Here is a 21,494-nt window from a genome sequence, read left to right as displayed (position 1 = left end):
GCATTGGCAGTGCTGAAGATTCACTATCCTGACCTGTCAGTGTTTTTAATGTTACTGCCAAAGACATTTGTGCAGGCATTGGCAAGGGCTCATGCCTCCTAGCATCAAAGATCTGTGATTGACGAGGTACCAACTTCTCCAGTCTTGAGTCACATGAAGGGGAGATACAAATGGTGGACTCCCAACTCCTGTGCTGAAGTTTACATGGCTGAATTCTGATTTAACAAAACATGACAGTCAATCCCAAAGACATTCAACTAGTGAATGAACTGTAAACAAACCCAAAATGGTTCCCTCAGATGAAAACATCACGATCCCTGTGTCAGAAAGCTGTCCCAACGGCAGCTCCTCCTCCTCCTCCGCTGAGGTGGATATCACTAAGGCGGTGACCCTGGGCCTGGTGCTGGGGGTGTTTGTCATCTTCGGGGTTCTCGGTAACATCCTGGTCATCCTGTCTGTGGTGTGCCACCACCACCTACGCTCCGTCACACACTACTTCATCGCCAACCTTGCGGCGGCAGACCTGCTCCTGAGCTCCACCGTGCTGCCGTTCTCTGCCACCTCGGAGGTCCTGGGCCGCTGGGTGTTTGGCCGGCCTTTCTGCAGTGCTTGGGCCGCCCTGGATGTTCTCTGCTGCACTGCCTCTATCCTCAGCCTGTGTGTCATCTCTGTTGACCGCTACCTAGCCGTCAGCTACCCACTGCACTACCCTGCCATGGCCACTGGGCGGCACGGCCTGGTCGCAGTGGCAGCTCTCTGGGGCCTCTCGGCAGCCATATCCGTAGGTCCACTCTTCGGCTGGAAGGAGCCCGACCCAGAGGACGAGACTGAGTGCCGGATCACAGAGGAACCGGGTTATGCTATTTTCTCTGCCCTGGGGTCGTTCTATGTGCCACTGGCTGTCATCCTGGCCATGTACTGCAGGGTGTATGTGGTGGCCAAGCGGAAGACTCGGGACCTGAGGGAGGGCAGGAAGAGGGAGGGGGGGATGGACACGGAGGGAGAGGGAGTGACACTGAGGATCCATCGGGGAAATGCCCCTGCTAAGCCAGAGGGGCAGGAGGAGGAGGGAGAGAAGGGCATCATGAGGCGGAGACGCACTACGTTCGCCCTCATGCGCTTGCTGAAGTTCTCCCGGGAGAAGAAGGCAGCCAAGACTCTTGGCATTGTGGTTGGCTGCTTCATTCTCTGCTGGCTGCCCTTCTTCCTGGTTATGCCCATCGGTGGGTATCCCACAATGCCTTTCCTTGCTCTCCCTATATGCTACTGCATGCCTTTGTTTTGAATTGCATGGAAATGAAAAAGAGAATGCGATATGAAAATGAAAGCAGACTCATAGACGTTTAATATGACAAAACTTAAGTCTAAACAACTGTTAAATAAAAATATCATAGGGAGTAACATAGGGCTGGGAATTGCCAAGGACCTCACGATACGATACTTTCACGATGGTGCCGATACGATGTATTGCGATTCGATACTACGATTTTAAACAATTCGATGGTCCGAACATATTGCTCACCATGGCTGCTGCAGAGGGACAAGAGAGAGTCATGAGAAAACAACAAGTTTTGATCAGTCATGGACATGTTGGCTTCCCATTTAAAAATAATATGGATAAGAAGCTAGAGAAGAAGAAATACCAGAGATTTGAAACTGATATGTAATGGAAAATCAAGTCTGAAATTTCAAAGTGAAAATTACAAACTTCAGAAGCCTTTTTAAACTTCAAATACACTACAAGTTTTAAGTGTCCTGCATTGCAGGACAGTTCTCCTGCAACAGGGAGATCAAATTATGATCCTGCATCTGTACAGCCGACTAGTGATAGCTAGCGTTAACTACCTACATCTTATTTTTTTTGTAGATACTTGGAGTCATAGAATCAGTATAATATCGTCAAAAATAATCTTGTGATACTCTACTGTATAGATTTTTTCCCCCATCACTAGAATAACATCACTGAATTAATTTGCATTTTTCTCAAGAAAATAATCTCTTAAACTGATTTCCCATAGCAGCATATAAAGCCCCCCTTACTGGATAGAGAGTGATTGCCAATGCCTGACTCACAATGTGTCATTTTCTTGTCAGGGAAGCTTCCTTTCCAAATCTCTGAAAAATCAACCCCACCACTCTCAATGGAAAAGCACAAAATGGAATGGATATGAATGTTTTGGAGACTGAAAGAGTGAGAATAAGCCACAGGACCTATTTTCTGCATATTTCCTGTTACAGTGCACCAAAAACAATGTTAGGAGCCGTAAACAAATGCAACCCTCTATTCTAGAAATTCAGCTACAAAATCACTGCTGTTAGCATGGCTATGGGATGAGTCACTTATAACAATAGTTCAGTGATTTGAAAGATAAGAGGAGCTATACACTGAGTGAACAAAACATTAAGAACTCTTTCCATGATGTAGACTGACCAGGTGAATCCAGGTGAAAGCTATGATCCCTTATTGATGTCACTTGTTAAATCCACTTCAATCAGTGTAGATGGGCAGGAGGATTTTGAAGCCTTCAGACAATTGAGACATGGATTGTGTTTGTGTGCCATTCAGAGGGTGAATGGGCAAGACAAAATATTTAAGTGCCTTTGAACGGGGTATGGTAGTAGGTGCCAGATGCACGGTTTGTGTCAAGAACTGCAATGATGCTGGGTTTTTCACGCTCAACAGTTTCCACAGAAAGGTCCACCACCCAAAGGACATCCAGCCAACTTGACACAACTGTGGGAAGCATTGGAGTCAACATGGGCCAGCATCCCTGTGGAACGCTTTCAACACCTTGTAGAGTCCATGCCCTGACGAATTGAGGCTGTTCTGAGGGCAACAAAAGAAAGTGTTTTGTACACATGATGATAGATGTACAGTCAAACCCAACGTTGCCTCAAAGCTGTCATCATTTACATTTTAGTCATTTAGCAGACGCTCTTACCCAGAGCGACTTACAGTTAGTGAATACATTTTTTTTTTATACTGGCCCCCCGTGGGAATCGAACCCACAACCCTGGCGTTGCAAACGCCATGCTCTATCAACTGAGCTACATCCCTGCCGGCCATTCCCTCCCCTACCCTGGGCCAATTGTGCGCCGCCCATGAATCTCCCGGTCGCGACAGAGCCTGGATTCGAACCAGGATCTAGTGGCACAGTTAGCACTGCGATGCAGTGCCTTAGACCACTGCGCCACTCAGGAGTTACATCAACATCGTTAATACCACCACAAGCCTGTGAGAATGTGATTAATGAAATACCGTATAATGGCTACACAGACTTTAATATCCTTGATTAAGGATCCGACAGATCTGTAATTCAAGATGATATGGAGATTGGGGTTGAACTCATTTACTGTAAATTAACAGATTATCAAAAGGCCTGCTGATGGCCTGGTTCTGAATATAGCTCCTTTGGTCTTGGGAAGTGTAGCTGAATCCATTCAGATACTGTGCACCTCTAATCCTACTTTAGAATTCAATTTCTTGATGGAAATTCTATTATTATTGATTTATTTGTGTTTTATTGTATACATAACAACAGAGTCTACGACCCTGGTCACCCCTCTTGAATGCTCCATATACTTGTGTGTTTTCTTTAGTGGTACATCAGGAATTCAATTACTGCCATGGAGAAGCAGAGCAAATGAAATACCAGTGCTGAACTGAATAGGGTTATACTTCAGGGAAGAAATGAAATGAACAAAAACACTATTCATTATTTTATTCCAAAGCCATTGTAAACAACAACCATAAAGGGCATGATGTTGTGCGCAGTAAGCCAGCGCCCAACAATCACCCTTCATCTTTACAAGGCAGCAAAGTATTACATGAGTCATGCATTTCAATATAAACAGACCTTCAGACCTGGGAGCACATTATTCAATGTCAAAGCTAATGCCTCTGAGACTCTCAGACTATAGGAATGAAAGAGTTGAATGTTTTAGACCTTTAGTGACAAAGCTCTTCAGATAGAGAGATGAAAGCTGTCATCAAGGCAAAGGGTGGCTATTTGAAGAATCTCAAATATAAAATATATTTTGATTTGTTTAACACTTCTTTGGTTACTACATGATTCCATATGTGTTATTTCATAGATTTGATGTCTTCACTATTATTCTACAATGTAAAAAATTGTCAAAATAAAGAAAAACCCTTGAATGAGTAGGTGTGTCCAAACTTTTGACTGGTAGTGTATGTTGGCCTTACATACGTCTTATCAGATAACCTAGAATGTGTAAGTACACAGTGAACACCAGTATGTCTGGAATTGAAACTATGGTGAAATGGTGGGGGTTAATGTGTGAGCTACCTATGCTCATCCTATTGCTGTTATTCAATACAGATAAGGGTCAATAGGACATGCAAATGATTCATGATTCATATAGACATTGTAAACTACTGTACTTGCTTTAGTGACAGATCTGTCTTTGTGTTTGTGTGTGTGTTCTTTCCACAGGCTCCATATTCCCATCGTACAGGCCATCTGACACCATCTTTAAGATCACCTTCTGGCTGGGCTACCTCAACAGCTGTATCAACCCCATCATCTATCCCTGCTTCAGCCAGGAGTTCAAAAGGGCTTTCCTCAATGTTCTGCATGGACATTGCCTCAGACAGGGGGGAAGGAGCTCCAAATCTCTGGGGTTTGCTCCTTCCTATTGTCCCAGTCCTGGTCCATCGTCTCTTATTAGATCCCAGGCTCCCCACTCCTCCTCCAGCTCCTCCACCCCCTCCACCCAGCCACGCCGAGTCCCCTCCCCAGCCTCTCATGCCTCCTCCTCTGGCTGCTGGAGAACCTTCTCTTGCTCCTCTTCCTCGGTGGGGGTGCCAGGCCATACCCAAAGTGCCCGGGTCCACAGTAAAAGCCTGCTGAAGGCGTGGTGTTTTGCAGCAGGGGAGAACCCATCCCAACAGGGTGCTGCTTGCCTGAGCCCCTCAGCCCCTGGTGCTACATGTCAAACGAAAGTCCATTGCCTCTCCCTGGGAGCAAGAGGGGAGGCTGTCTGACTGGGAACACTACATTTACATTTTAGTCATTTAGCAGACGCTCTTATCCAGAGCGACTTACAGTTAGTGAGTGCATACATTTTCATACTTTTTCATACTGGCCCCCCGTGGGAATCGAACCTACAACCCTGGCGTTGCAAGCGCCATGCTCTACCAACTGAGCTACACGGGGCCCTAAACACTAAAGGCTTCTGGGTAATTAAAATTCCCCCAAGTTCTGGGAAAAGATGTGCCACTTATTGGCATGAAGTTAAGACATCTCTCTAGACCTGCTGGAGTCACTCAGTCCAGCTATTGACATAAGGCTGATGTGTCTTCATGTTTTGGGAAATGGGAGAGAGTACACCTATTGAAGAAGATACTGTAACACGCCTGGAGGTAGAGATGTACTGTACTGTATGTGCTGCACTGTAGATTGAAGTACAGTATGAATCAAAAGGATACACAGTGTCAGTACAGAAACTGAATGAAGAGTACTGAGTCAGTAAAGAGACCAGGGTTGGGGAGCAGCTGATTACAAAAAACTGTAACTTTAATCAATTACGTTACCAGCTAAAATATTGTAATCAGATTACAGATACTTTAGAAAAACTAGATTACTTCTTGGATTACTTTTAAATTCAGAAAGGCTGTTTGCAAAAAAATACATTATGACATCTTTCTGTTTTCTCAAATTAAAAATCAAATCAAATGTTATTTGTCACATGCGCCGAATACAACCTTACAGTGAAATGCTTACTCCCAAGCTCTTAACCAACAATGCAGTTTTAAGAAAAATAAGAGTTAAGAAAATATTTACTAAATAAACTAAAGTAAAAAAATTAAAGAGTAACAATAAAATAACAATAACGAGGCTATATACAGGGGCTACCGGTACCGAGTCAATGTGCGGGGGTACAGGTTAGTCGAGGTAATTGAGGTAATATGTACATAGGGGTAAAGTGACTATGCATAGATTATAAACAGCGAGTAGCAGCAGCTTTTTAAATAAGGGGGGGGGGGTCAATGCAAATAGTCCGGGTAGCCATTTGATTAGCTGTTCAGCAGTCTTATGGCTTGGGAGTAGAAGCTGTTAAGAAGCCTTTTGGACCTAGACTTGGCACTCCGGTACCGCTTGCCGTGCGGTAGCAGAGAGAACAGTCTATGACTAGGGTGGCTGGAGTCTTTGGCAATTTTTAGGGCCTTCCTCTGACATTCAATTCAGCATTGAAAAAAGGTGCAAGTTTAAGTTTGTTCCAACTGAGCGAGTCTGACCACAAGTCAGAGACCACTATGATGACACACCAAATGTGTTTGATGGATCCTCTTTGTCTTCTTCTAATGACTCTTAAGGGGAAAGTAATCAGATTACGTTACTGAGTTTGGGTAATCCAAAAATTACGTAACTGATTACAATTTTGGACAGGTAACTAGTAACTGTAATGGATTACATTTAGAAAGTAACCTACCTAACCCAGACAGAGACTGAATGAAAACGTGCTTCAGGTCACTGAAGATGATTATTTGAGGAAGATCTCCATACATAGGTTTAACATACAGTTCATACTGCTACTTTTTTATTTGGACAATATTTATGACAAGCTTACAATCTGACTTGTGCAGTTCTCACGGTACATTGTACTGAAAAATGTAACGCTTGCTCGGCTCTTACTAGGTAAAGTAGCTACTGTGCTGCTGGTGTGTATGCTTGTGTCTTGTGACAGTGGTCTCTTTCTTTACCTACTCAAATAGCAGAAGAACATGTCCATCAAACACATGCACAGCTAGATACTCCGACACACTAGGCCCAGAGAATGAGCCAAATACCTGCTATGCATTGTAGGATGTTTCAGTTCAATGATCAGTGAAGATAAAGTTTGTAAGCGTCTGTGTAACCCATTGAAATATTAAATGCAATGAAATTGTGTAAAATACAGAAAATATTTCAATGCTAAATATTCTGCACCAATCCTCTATGAAAAATACACATGTCAGATGTTGTTTTGCCTGTGTGATGAATAATTATAATAATGAATGAATGGCCTTTTTCAGCTCTTAGTCAGCCCTCAATATATACTGAGTATTCCAAACATTAGGAACACCTTCCTAATATTGAGTTGCATCCCCCCCTCCTCTTTTGTCCTCAGAACAGCCTCAATTCGTCGGGGCATGGACTCTACAAGGTGTCGAAAGCATTCCTCAGGGATGCTGGCCCATGTTGACTCCAATGCTTCCCACAGTTGTGTCAAGTTGGCTGGATGTCCTTTGGGTGGTGGACCATTCTTGATACACACAGGAAACTGTTGAGCATGAAAAACCCAGCAGCATTGCAGTTCTTGACACAAACCAGTGTGCCTGGCACCTACTACCATACCCCGTTCAAAGGCACTTAAATATTTTATCTTGCCAATTCACCCTCTGAATGGCACACATACACAATCCATGTCTCAATTGTCTCAAGGCTTGAAAATATTTGTTTAACCTGTCTCCTCCCCTTCATCTACACTAATGGAAGTGGGTTTAACAAGTGACATCAATAAGGGATCATAGCTTTCACCTGGATTCACCTTGTCAGTCTATGTCATGGAAAGAGCAGGTGTTCTTAATGTTTTGTACACTCAGTTTATTTAATATGTTATGACTTCAAATATCCATATAGCCACTTGTTAGACACCAAAATACAGGGAGGTTCCAACTCATTGTCCATTAATCCATTCGGTCCAATAATAAACAACTTGAGATATTTCTTGATTGCAATGGTCATAGCATTCGTTAATACTCACACAGTCCGGTTGTTTGTCACACAATTCCAGGGTTGGTTACTGAAGGAGAGATTTTAATTCAGATAACAGATTCTAAAGTGATATGGAAAAGGTAAACTCATGAAATGATACCAAACAAAACAACACAATAGGACGACAACACCTTGACAGGTATTTTACTCCTCTAAACAGACTAGGGGACATACTGCCATCTTGTGTCTTGAGAGTGTACTTGCGCTCATAGGACTGAGCAGACCTTTTTTCCTGTGGGGATTTCATGAGTACAGTACATGAGCTGAAAAAGTAGAGAGGCACCATTGATGTCTGTATCTTTGCAAGAGGCCCATTGAAGAGTATTGACCATTCAGTAATGTTTCTGTATGTACTGTAATTTACAGTGGAATTGTTTGACCGATTTTGATGTTTAGCCTTACTATTCATATTCATATATGATATTCATATTTATGGTCTTTCCTACTCAAAGGTTTTAATATTCTTGTTAATATTGGGGGCGCAGTAACCTTAATACACAGGGCACTATCAGGCTAGACTTAAACACTACACACAAATCAAATGTTTCTGTGAAAAATTATCAGTGGCCATGTGATGTGCTATTACCAAGGGTGAGCAGTGGAGGGAGGGAACCCATTCTACCTCCTAAGGTCAGCACACAACATTCACAATCATAAAAAAAGCCAGAGGCTGAGTGTTATGATGAGTTTCTGGTATCGAGAGGTTCAGGATGCAAGAGAGTATGGGATACAGAGGGAGATTTGATTCGGTCATTATTTAATTCAGTACTGGATTCAATGACAGGCGGTACGGACGTAGCCTCCTGCCATCTGAACGACTTCCATACAAAATCTCTCAGTTTATATAATGCTCTCCCGATCTACTTCTGTCCAACATCTGCCAACCATCATTGACTGTCACTTATCTACCACAATAGCATCCCCATACTTGGTATTGTGTCACCCTAGCCAGGCCATTCCATCACATACACCTTCTAAGATTAGCTCAAGTGGCCCCCAATCGATCTTGGCACGCAGACCTTCTGTCCCTCACCAGTGACCTCTATAACACATGGCGTGTCCTTGTCCTCTCTCCCTCACATACATCTTATGAGTTTTACATACATGAATGAATCTTGTATCACAAGTCATTATAACACTGAGTTTTGTTTTTTAAATCTTTATTTTTGTTGGTTATTGTTTTTTACATCACCATCCATGGGATTTGACACTTTCCATAGAGAGCAAGCATCCTCAAAACCCCACAGCCATCAAGACAAACAATCACATAGTTTCACTTTCACAATCGGAGGGGGTTAGGTAGAGGTGGGAGGACAGGGGTGTGGGGTGGGATTTTAACAGCATTATCAACCTCAAACCTAAAGCTCTCAATCTGCCTTTCGCTTACATCACATATTAGCGTGGCATAGAAAAACATTCAAACTGACAGAGCAAGAAGGAATGTGTGTGTCTGTGTGTGTGCTTGCATGTGTGTGTCTATAGCCCCGTTTATACCTGGAGCTAACATGGGTCCTTTGTCCTGATCTTGTCTACATTCTGATTGTGCCCATATTTCCAGAAATGTGTCTACACATGGTATTAAAATTAGTCTATTATCCGTCCACTGTGTCTGCATTGTGACAAGATTTCCTGGTCCCTTACTTTATGCAAATTATTCCACAGCTATTCTTTCAAAATAATATGTATTTATTTATTGTACAACACATATTGATGTAGTCAGTCAATGCTGCCAACTGTCAATTATTTAAATGGTTTCTCCGACTAGATCGGTCTACACTTGTAAGATATCCAGACACAATGCGTGTCGAACTACCTCCGGAGGTGGGCAGGATGATCTGATCACAATGTGTCTTTTGATTGTCTACACCTGTCAAAAAATATAGGCACAATCTGAATATGGACAAGATCAGGACAAAGGACGTAAGTTAGAACCAGGTATAAACGGGGCTTGTGTGTCTACAGTATATGGAGGGGACACGATGGCAGCACCAGCGTTGACAGCTAGTTTATAATATCTGAGTCAATGCTTTAGGCATGGGTTCTCCACCACAGCGACATACAGCGTTGGGTGATTGGTAGATATCTGTGGCCTTGTAGAGGAGCTCTGTGTAATTGCTGTGATGTGAAGCTTTTCAAGGGCCCACGAATCCTGGGTCAGCAGAGGTATGTGGATCCCACCGAACTAACCAAAAGCTTATATACAAACGGTGACACACCAAAACAGTGTGATTCTGCAGCAACAGTTCATTTTAGAAAAGCGGGGTAGGGAAGAAAATGTGTGTGTGGAGGGAGTTCTATATTGTGCATGGCTTCCATACAGCTAGTCTGCCACGGACACCATGTTATTCTAATAGCACAAGGTCCGGAGGGGTTGCTATGGGCAAATTCCGATCTGACAAGCGTTGCCATGACAAACAAAAAGCAGGGCCTAGGGTGACTCAAGGGCCTCGTAGTCAAGGCAACAGAGGGCAACAATGGAAGAGCCAGAGAGAGAGCAAGAGAGAGGAAGAGCGGGGTAGAAACAAGCAAACATACTTTTAGTCTCAGGAGGACTCATGTGCTCCTGGCTGCCAAATCTTATTTGTGCTTTGGCAGACCCCTTGCTCCACCCTCCAGTCTATGGGAATAGAGGTATGAATCATCTTAACCCTGCGTCACCCTCCGTTTGAGAGATATGCATTCCAACACCAAGCAAGCAAATGGGAGACTCATGCTGAAAAGATACCAATACACTGGGCCAGGGTTTTCAATGGGATCGAGAAGAACAACTGGAGAATCAAAAATCTTAAATATTGTTAGTCATCATAGTAAAATAATGACAAAAAGAATCACGATAATAATCAAAATCAGAATAATGATGACCACAATATCTCAATGAGAATGATAAAAAAGTGAAGAGGCAAAGAGAGACTGAAGAGATTTTTTGCTCAGCCATGTAGCCTACTCTTCACATGTGAGGACGGAGACTTGACCTAGCCCTAATCTCACGTGCCAGACAGTACAGTTTTTTCGTGGTATATGCATATGCTGAGATATAGTCATCTGGCTGCGTTAGATAATCCCAACCCTGACTGGAGTGGCCTGAACCCTTTCACCTGAGTGATTGAACACTAACAAGCAGACCTCCCCCCTCCCATCCCTGTCTCATCTCATTCCCTGTAGGCGGTCACACTGAAGTGTCAAACTTTAATTTCCCTGCTATGGATTCCTTAAACACAGATACCATTACTACCCTGAAAGAGACTCTACCTTCTAAGGGCTTCCTACGAGACCTTAACACGGCCAGGAAAACCAAGGGTCCAAGCCACAGCACAGTGCTGGAAGGACATACAGACACCACTTGTTCTGTGAGTGCATGCGTGCGAGTGTGTGTGTCTGTAACAGTGTGAGTGAGTGTGTTGCTCTGTGTTGAGTCATGGAGAGGAAAAGGCGAACACTGCAGAACAGCGACTTTTAGGCCAAGATCTCGCCGACATGCGAGTGAAGGTAGAAAAACAGCTGGCGGACTGCTTTGCCTTAATGAAAACCAGACCATGCAAAACGAAGGACCATTACCATCACTCCAGGTCTGAGACCAAAGGAGTGGTGCACTGGGACCTGTGTGTGTGTGTGTCCCATCCCTTACACATTAACACTGCACACTAGTTAGAAATACATTACTCCATGTCTACTTTCAAGCTCAAATTAATCGTGTTCAGCCTTAGGCCACTACTTACAGAATGACACTAAATAGCAATAACAACAGTTAAAAACTACAACATTAGAACATTTTCATATTAAGTAAGCATTGTTGTTTTTAAAGGAGCACTACGAGTGGAATACGAAATAACAAAATCTGGCACCTTTATATCGGTTAACACCGGCTATTTTACATTTTTATCTTACATACATCCTTCTCTTACCATAATAAGAATAATACAAAATCGAACTATCAGTACAACTTCTGTGGGTTCAGGCACATAAAGAGTTGAAAAGGAAAAGGGGGAGTGGATGAATAGAGAAGTGGAGGCAGGGAGCAGAGAGACATTCAGTCTTCTAAATGCACTGGTTGGTACTGGAACATGCTAGAACAGGAGGGATGCTGCCTGCAACACTGTCAATTAAATGGTGTATGGATCTCAAAGATCCCATTACAGTGATAAATCACAATGCTCTTTAGGCGAGGTATATGGGCACATACTGTACTATAGCTTAGCTGAGTATGAGTGTGGCACCATCTTGCTAAGAGGGTGAGTTGAATGAGGCTATGAGAAATTGGGCATTCCCTAGTATTCTTACCAGAATCTTCCTTCCTTCCCTGCCACCCGGTTACACTCCTCCCAACATCCTACATTTGAGTCACATCTCCTCTCATGGGCTGTTAAGTTCCATGATGGCCTCTCCTTGGGAGACGTAATACAGTGCTCTATTCACTGCCCGCCAAATCTCCTTCTCCTACTCTACTGGACTTTCCTGGCTCACAAGCAGCTTCCAAATATGGACCATGTTTTCTTCATTACATCTAGTCCTTGACACAAAGCTACTGGTGGGATGACATAAGATGAGCACCAGTGAGAAGTTCCTTTAAGGTTTTCAACAGTGGTTCAGCTTACTACTAATCTCACGCATCATCCCGAGGACAAGGAGAGCATACTACCAACTTTAAACAATAACAATGGACTGGCAACAAGTCAATAAATTGTGTTGATCGTAGCCAGTGATGTACTGATCTTAACAGTGTGGGAGATGAAAATCACACTGGAGGGCAAGGCTGTATAAACAGTAGAGAACTAACACAACCCAGAGAAAAGTAAAAATATCAATATTGAGGAAGGCATAAGCGACTTATCTCCTCCATTTTTGTTCACTACATAATGTTAGCGCAACTAATCTGATGTACAACATGTTCCCCATGTGTCGCCATACTTCATTTACCATACATTCAAAATGAAAAAAGAGGGACGGAAACAGAATGGACTTCCTCTATGCAAATGCTACAAGCACTGTCTTGACCTTCTCGCCGTGTTAAAACTGCTCAGTCTAGTCTCACTTGACCCCTCTATTAGAACATGAAAATCAAAAACTAAACTAAATTATACATGGCAGGTAGAAAGTACAGCATAAAACACTAAATAATACAGTCAAAAGTGCTCAAATAAGGACTGTTGTTTTCTTCTCATTTTTTTCTTCAAAATCTTTTTTATAGGCGTCTCCTTTATAGAGGGGTGTCGGGGGAGAGAGAGTGGGGGATAGATGTAGGGGGGAGAGAGAGTGAGGGAGAGATGTAGGGAGCAGCAGATGGGGGAGAGAGGTTGAGGAGGGGAGACTTGGTTTGGCTTCTGGTGGAATGGCCCCTAGTCCCTGATGCCCCTCCCCTCAAGCCCTCATTTCCCCTGGTGGCCAATGGGAGGGGTTAACCCAGGTTGGTGATGTTGGCCCTGCCACCGGGTGGCGCCACAATGCGCTGGGTGTTACGCCGAGGAAGGTTGTCATCAACTTGAGCACCTACAAGTACAGGAGGAGGAAGTCAATATCACTGTATTATGACACTTTCATTGTTATGAAAATGTATCATCAAAACTATGATAGATATAATGTCAGATATCTCTAGTGAATGGATCCATGGATCCACCCCAGTGCTTCTCACCAGATAGGCTGAACCCTGACTGGTGCAGGTTGCGGACAGGCTGGGCGCCGGCTGCTGCCTGCTTGGCTGGAGAGGTCTTGGCAGAGGAGGCAGGAGTCATAGATTTGGGTGTGACTGACACCTCACAGACAGGCCCGTCATAGAGACCCCGGGGAACACCCCTTAGCTCAGCCAGCTGGAGAACAGGGAGGAGGCAGACTCAAGAGTCAAGATCAAACAACCCAAACCTACTGCAGGGTTGAACCCCAAAATAATCCCATGACTGAAACTTAAGTCAATCGCAGATCGATTGTCTGCAGGGCCAAGTTAACCTCCCCTTTCATGTAAAAAGCTTTTAGGGAAAGAGGATCATTTTGTACATTAAACTGCGAGTTTGACCAGCTCCAGTCCTTTTCAATTTGATATATATTTTTTAAATAAAATATAGATTAAAAAATCAATAATAACAACAACAAAATCCATATGATGGAAATCCGTCGCAGTGACTGAGAACTTTTACCCCTGCTACCGATAGTGGAATGCAACATCTAACTTGTCAGCAAATACCCTCATCTTATCATGAGTCAACAACTTAACATAACACAGGGTTTTTGAAAAGGAAATCCACTCCCTTGGAAATAAAACACATCAATGCAAAAGACAGCAGACCACAATGATACAGTTCCATAACGGTGCCTTACCCTGCTGCGGGCCTTTATCCTCTTGTAGACATAGTCACAGAAGGGCTTCCGGCCCACGAAGCGGCCACACCCCTCGGTGGTGTGGAGGTTCCCCTCCTCCAGGACGATCTTACCCTGGCTGATCACTACCAGGGGCGCGCCACGCACCTCCACACCCTCAAAGATGTTGTACTCCACATTCTGGAAGAGTGACGGGGGAGAGAGGAGGAGAGGCAGAATGTAGTACAATAGATTATTTTTCGATCAGACCAATATGCCCATATATCAGCCTCTTATGATTTGTGTGAGTTGACTGGTGTTTAGTACTACTGTGGTGGACCGCCATCCTTCTCCATCCTGTGCCAGTAGAGCAGTTGTTTTATAGTGGGCCAACGTTCAAATCATTAAGTCCCCTATGGGTTTTTCTAAGGTTAGATAAATGACAATTGAAAACCCCTCCAGAGATAGCATCATCGATGTGGTGGTGAGATCTGAGTCTCTCCAGACCACAGACCATTGATTTAGCCAGGCAACAAGGAGCAGAGTTACCAGGCACTTACAGGGATGGTGTGTGCAGTAGAGAGCAGTGTGAAGTGTGACCACCTTCCTAAATGCTACTGGCTGATTAGGGCTGAGGTCATGGCAATTTAGTGGGCTCCATAGGGATTAGAAAAAGTATGAGGTCACCCGGAGGCAGGACCTCCCAACACACACACACACAATGTCTTTCTGAATTACCAATTTTCCCCATGTACATTAGTCCATTTCCTGACCAAATGGAAAGAAAGAAACCAAAGAACACGGAGAGCTAGAGCGATTAGATTGCAAAAGCACACACACACACACTGTGATTTGCCTGCTAACAATCAGAAATGACATGTTCCAGTACTCTGGCAGAGTTTGGGGATGACATCACTCCTCTGAGTCACCATAAGGCCCACGCCCTAGAGCTGGGGAACCCAACCAATCATATGTGGTCAGGAGTCAGATGACCATAAAAATACAAGTATGGTAATTTCATAGAACCATTGCAATTTAACCTATCAAGTTCACTTGAATGTTCAAAGTATAACAATTTAATTTTGGACAGTTTCCCAAAGATGAATCTGTGGTGTAATACCACGTGTAATACCATATGGCTGGATATACAGTAGATTGTGCCTTTCTGATGGTATAGTATTTGTGCTTAGTGTGAGTATGTGACTGACCGAGTTGTGGCTCTTGGCTGAGATGATCTTGGTGACGTCTGGGTCCCAGAGTACCAGGTCAGCGTCAGAGCCCACAGCGATGCGGCCCTTACGGGGGTACAGGTTGAAGATCTTAGCAGCGTTGGTGCTGGTGACCGCCACAAACTGGTTCTCATCCATTTTACCTGTCACCTGAATGAGCCAGGGGAACACAGAGAATTGGGCAGTTAACTTTGGGAGAAAATCACATTTTTGTGGTTATAGATGAGTGTGTGTATGCAATTGTTGTGTGAATGTGCAAATTCAAACAATGCATACAAATTCTACACATGATGTACACTGTACGTTCTACTGTATATACTATGTACTGTATATGAGTATACTGTATGTAATATATATATATATATATATATATATATATATATATATATATATATATATAACATGTAGTCTCTCACCACACACTTGTCCCAGATGAGGGACATTCTCTCCTCAGTGCCGTTGGTACCCTCAGGGATGAGGGTGAAGTCATCTTTCCCAACAGCGCGCTGGGCAGTGTTGAAGGTGCAGTGGGCACTGCCAGTCACCTGCAGGTCCCCACTGGAGAGGAGGGCACAGGACAAGAGATGAGACTGTGCCACTTGGGCTCAGAGTGGGATGATTGTCCTACTTTATATTGTTACCATGATAACAGTTTACACCATATGAATATTTGTCCATATGGTCCAATCCAGTGTAATGGTTTGGAGTTAGTGCTCTCACCAGGAGAGCAGGGAGTTGAGATAGTCGGGTGTGGTCGGGTCTGGGCTAAGGGGCGGGGACGTGATGAAGGCGGCAGCCTTGGCCCAGTTCTTGCTCCAATAGTGTGAGCCGTCTGTACCCAGGCTGGCAGTGATTGGCTCCCCGTACACCACCGTGCCTGCAAGGCCAATCAGAAACATGATGTGATTACAAATGTAAATGATGTTATTGACATAATATGGTGCCTCTCCCTTCTTTTGGCTCACACATGTGCATCTTCCCTTCATCTTTCTGTATGTTTGTACCCTAGCAACAGCCTATCAACAGTCTCTCACCCTTCTTCCTGGCCTGAGCGATGACATCAGCAGCACTCTTGCTCATCACCTTAGTGACGTAGAGGGGACAGTTGGTCTGATTGGCTACTATCACAGAACGGTTGACAGCCTCTGCCTCCACCTGAAAGACACACCCAGGGTTCAGAGGTCAAGGTGACCATGCAAGGACGCATTTTGAAAACAGAAAGGGAAGATAAAAACAGAAATAGGTAAGAACTCTGAAGTCAAATGCTGATGCATTATACCTCTTCAGGATGGCTCAAGACGTGCCCCTCAGGTCCAGTGATGCCCTGCTCTAGGATTCGACGCTGCTCCTGAATGGACAGAACAGGCATGCTTTAAAAACATCCAGTGTTAGATAGTGTCGATAGGGTTTTGATAGTCCAGTAAATGGTGTATTGTTTCCTAGGCTTTGATGGTATACCGTATACCGGGGTATTTGGAAATAGCCATGGGAGGGTTTTTCAATACCGTTGAAAGACAGTCACGTGTTTGTTTGTAAATAACACAATGGGAGAAAGTGGGTGCAGGTGAGTCCAGCTGTGTATTGACAGGGGTCGTGTTTTATATTGAAAGTCAACAGTGTTTTTTTGCTTTAATAGAGTGTTCAGGGACATACAACTATAGTTTTCCTTCACAGAAAATACATTAGTGCAACAAATTCGGTAGAAAATAGCTTCATTTTCATCAGATGACAACAGAATTTCAACGCTATTTGGCTGGCAGCCACACAAGTAAATGAGCATACAATGAAAAAGCAAGTTCTTTTTTGCCGAAACGATGCATGGCCATCATATTTCTAATGTTATTCATAGAAAGAAATGTAGCCAGCTACATTTGCTAATGTTTTGCTTAAAGTGAATTTTACCTGAGAAAAGTAGGCTGGCTACTGCGAGAAAAGTACCTGGGAAAAGTAGCTACACATCAATCAGCTCTGTCTCGTGATAAAATGCCTGTTTGTGAATTCTCATCTGAGTGGAGAAGTGCAACTGAAGCACATAATTAGTCTGATGCTGAGCAAAAATTACAATAAGAAGCATTTTAGATCTGCGTTTCCAAAACACAGCAAGATATTTCTTATGCGTTTTATCTTTTCTTTCTGCGTGACAAATTCAGAATTCTGTGTTAACGCAACCCCTAAGTTTAACTTGCTAGTTATCTAAGTAAGTGGCTGAATTAATAAGGTGACGGGGCATCATATTGTGTTAGCTTTCTGCCGTGTTTGAAAAGTCAAAGCCCTTTGGATTAGTTATCTGTACAGCTGCCAGTGCTATCTTGATTTCCTTGCATTTTTTCTTCTCTCCGTCTGCTCCTCCCCCCTCTTCTCTGAGCAGAGCAGGCTGGCCCGTTGCCCTAGCGACTCCAGTACTGTTCGTCCTTCAGACAAGCATGCATCAAAACTCGTTCACATTTGCTTGTAAATGTTTGTAAATGTATATAAATGCTTGTAAATGTATATATATATATATTTATAAACTGGGTGGTTCGAGCCCTGAATTTTGATTGGCTGAAAGCTGTGGTATATACCACCGTATACCACGGGTATGACAAAACATTTATTTTTACTGCTCTAATTACGTTGGTAACCAGTTTATAATAGCAATAAGGCACCTCGGGGGATTGTGATATATGGCCAATATACCACGGCTAAGGGCTGTGTCCTAGCACTCTGCGTTGCGTCGTGCATAAGATTAGCCCTTAGCCGTGGTATACTGGCCATATACCACACCCCTCTAGCCTTATTGCTTAAATATATAACTTTATGAGCTGGGTTGACTGTCTTTGCAATTCAGTTATTTTTGTTTGCGCTCGTTAGCATATTTAGCTAGCAGCCTCCATGGAAATTCATTATTACTTGTGCTAATTTTGTTAACATTCTGGTAATAGATGCCCAATGGCCTTTTTTTAGTTTTTTGCCGCCCCCTTGTGTACTAAGCCGTTAATACCGTAAAGCCCGGGATGAGAGAAGGATGGTATGACGATATGAAAATCTGGATACCGCCCAACCCTATTAGCATCAGGTATTACCTCAGCCACAATGTCTCCGTTCTCAGCATGGACCTGAGCGATGGCCCCCAGATCCCGGATCACACTGAACACCTCATAGACCTACAGGAAATAACCATGTCAGCAGCGTCAGACAACCACAGATGGGTCATAGAACAGACACACATACAAGGTAAACTTGTAAAGTTAATTGAGCATCCTCTGATAGCTGAGCAAATTGAACGATAATGCCAATTTCACATAGGAATGCAAAACTCACACTGAAGGTCTCAAATACAACAGTGGTAGAGGAGAACCAGTTACTGATCTATGAGTGATGTATGAGTCTTGTAAGAGTCATCATTTCCCAGCAGCCAGAAATGCAATAAAGAGCTATCATAGGTTGCCTTGGGAGACCTGCACAAAATAGAGTGAAATGCTCTGGCCGAGCAGCCTCAATGCATTCCTCACACAGGTGCAAAGAGCAACGCGGGCTGTTTTCAAAGGAGCCTCCAGTCCACGATTAATCTGTTTTACCATGAGTCAGACACAAAGACTTGGACTGGTGCATTCATTCATCATCCCTTACTCCCTCTGGAGACACACACACAGACAATGAATGCCTCAACCTCCCACACCCTCCCTCAACTCAGCCCTCAGCCCAGAGCAGAGCAGGCTATGCTGGGAGGGGAGGAAGAGTCAGACCTGGAGAGCTACAGTATATGATGTCATACAGTGCAGTTGAGTATTCAGTATGATTTTGCCCCATAACTTTTAACAGTACAGTTAATGTGGTGCGAAAAGAGGTGAATTCCTTTCATACTTTTTTCTTAAAGATTATTTTAACCATTCATGTTCTTTGTGGCGGTAGCGATCGCTGTGTGTTTCCTGTAAGACAAACAGAGAGCCAATGTAAAAAAAACTACTCTATGATAAAGTATGTCATACCTGAGAGTCAGTAAGCTGGAAAACATCCTTATAAGCCAGATAGACAAGGAAAGAGTTGACACCTGAGGAAAGAGAGCACGTGTCAAAAGAAGGCACATAGAGTTAGAGTGGGACGAGAAACAAAGAGAGGCGAAGAGACCAATAACATCTGAACATACATGTAGGAAATCTAACAACCATACATAAATAGAAAACATGAACACAACCAATCAAAATGTACTATATAACATCATGAGATGTTAATGTGGGTGTGTCTGTACCGTGGTCCTTGACAAGGGCCTCCATTTCCTCCTGGACTCCCTTGTGCCACTCAGTGATGTCTACATGTAAGGAGTAGTCACAGCAGGACTTGCTGTCCGCCCACTCACGCCACTGCTCAAAGGCAGACAGCAAACTGACCCCGGGTTCCGGAACCACGTGGTCAACTAGTGGACACACACACACACATACATACAATTGTTTAGTAAATTGGTTCATTCTTATTGTTATGGTTGCTTTCAACTATGATATGCAGTAGCTCAGATTAAAAGCCTAGATCAGGGTATTGCATCATGTTTCTTTCACTAGCCTGTACTGCACTGTGACCCAGCTGTAAGCCTCTGTTTCGTGATGTGACCCATTTACAGAGATGGTTCTGTGGACTCTGCAGTGCTGTCAGCAGGAGTCAGCATTCTGCATGATGTGATAAAGCCACCTTACTCTTCAGGAGTCTGTAACTGCTGAGGAGGGAGATGGACCTTTACTGAGGCAGCTAGGATATACAGTAGAACTCAAGGAATGCTACAGGCAGGCCACGCTATTACAGAGCCATTAGGAGGAGAGTGGATAAACAACTTGAAAAAAGTTTTTAATGTCCTCCCTAGTCCACTTTTCACCGCACTCAGCAGAACTTGGTGGCACGCTAGCATAACAGTCTGTAGCAGATGGGACTTTATGGGCTCAGGAACTCGTGATGCCATAGATGGAGCTGGCACTGTGCCCTGCCCATGTCTCTTGAGAGGGGGAGGACGGAAAGTGGGTAGGTGGCAGTGTACATACTGATCATGGTGGTGCCCCCTGCCAGGGCGGCGCGGGTGCCCTGGTAGAAGTCGTCCACCGAGGTCATGCCCCGGTCGGGCATCTGGAAGCGTGTGTGCACATCAATGCCCCCTGGCATCAACATGCGCCCGTGGGCATCGATGGTCTTCACCCCACCGGGCACTATCAAGTTCTCGCCAATTTGTCTGGAAGTTAGAGGAAGAGGGAGAGAGATAAAGTGAGAGAGAAGGGACAGAAAGAAAAAGAGAGCGAGAGAGAAAGAAAGAGAACGAGTTGTTATAGAGTTATCATTACGACTGCAATTTAGTCTGTAAAACTGAACAACGACCAGTGTTAAAGGTCTAACACATGGTAAGGATAAGGATAATTCAGAGGTAGTTAACCTCTCAGAAGTAGAGCCTGTAGGCGTCGTTGTGAAACTCACTTGATATGACCATCCTCCATGTAGATATCAGCACAGAAGGACTGGTCATCGTTCACGATTTTCGCCCCTTTGATCAGGAGACGATCGCTCTAGAAGATAATAAAAAAAAAAACATTATTAGATGAAGAATTCACTGTGCATCATTGTAATGTTTGTTTATGTGTCAATTAATCCCATAAGGGATGGGTTGGCAACTGTCATTCATTAATTCATTAGTTAGTATAGACATGTCCATTTCTCTTCATTCTCACAGAGTTAACACAGTGAAGTACGTGTTCCTTTAGGAAAAGCCTTTAATGCGTGTGGTAAAGCAGACACCAGAACGGGCTTTTATATGAGTATTGTATTTGGTACCACCGCAGTACCAGACACTTTCTTTTCAGGAAGCATCAGCTAACACTGTGCTATTAATATATTAAATACAGACCCATAAAATACTAAAGACAAGCCAAAAGACTTAACTCCCCTACATGTCCCTGCCATTCTAATCACCCCCACCATGGCAGGATGCTCTGACTGCTTTTCTGCTGTATTGGGCAGTGTCACATCATGTGTCACTGTCACAGCATTAACTGATGTTCTGCCTTGTTGTGCTCGGTTGCGTCATGGGAAAATTAAGCTTTGTCCAAGTGAGTTCTGTGATGATAAGGAACAACATGTCCTCCCACAATGTTTATGGTTGCACCAACTGGTTGTGTTGAACTGGCACAATTGATGATCTATTTATTATGGATGGCTTCTCTCTCTCTCTCTCTCTCTCTCTCTCTCT

At 43.7% G+C, this 21,494-nt stretch overlaps 2 protein-coding genes across 2 annotated transcripts; one reads left to right on the top strand and one right to left on the bottom strand.

Moving 5' to 3' along the window:
* Nucleotides 1-286: 286 nt before the first annotated feature.
* LOC311128453 (alpha-1A adrenergic receptor-like) lies at nucleotides 287-5,008 on the top strand (the record flags this gene model as incomplete). The annotated part of the gene is made up of 2 exons (XM_084160606.1): nucleotides 287-1,223; nucleotides 4,458-5,008. 2 exons carry the CDS (start codon nucleotides 287-289, stop codon nucleotides 5,006-5,008), a joined length of 1,488 nt encoding a protein of 495 aa, XP_084016732.1.
* Nucleotides 5,009-13,173: 8,165 nt separating this feature from the next.
* Nucleotides 13,174-20,808, bottom strand: LOC311127095 (dihydropyrimidinase-related protein 2-like; the record flags this gene model as incomplete). The annotated part of the gene is made up of 13 exons (XM_084158859.1): nucleotides 20,726-20,808; nucleotides 20,302-20,486; nucleotides 19,524-19,688; nucleotides 19,264-19,325; nucleotides 18,358-18,438; nucleotides 16,575-16,643; nucleotides 16,330-16,450; nucleotides 16,016-16,172; nucleotides 15,712-15,853; nucleotides 15,275-15,445; nucleotides 14,088-14,267; nucleotides 13,408-13,582; nucleotides 13,174-13,265 (listed from the first exon to the last, which is right to left on the bottom strand). The coding sequence occupies exons 1-13, from the start codon at nucleotides 20,743-20,745 to the stop codon at nucleotides 13,174-13,176; spliced, it is 1,620 nt and encodes a 539-aa protein (XP_084014985.1). The 5' UTR covers nucleotides 20,746-20,808.
* Nucleotides 20,809-21,494: the final 686 nt, after the last annotated feature.

Source organism: Coregonus lavaretus (assembly GCF_964263955.1).
Source record: "Coregonus lavaretus genome assembly, chromosome: 4".
Taxonomy (NCBI): Eukaryota; Metazoa; Chordata; class Actinopteri; order Salmoniformes; family Salmonidae; genus Coregonus; species Coregonus lavaretus.
The sequence above is the reverse complement of the archived record's forward strand: the minus strand, read 5'-3'. Positions and strand labels throughout refer to the sequence as shown.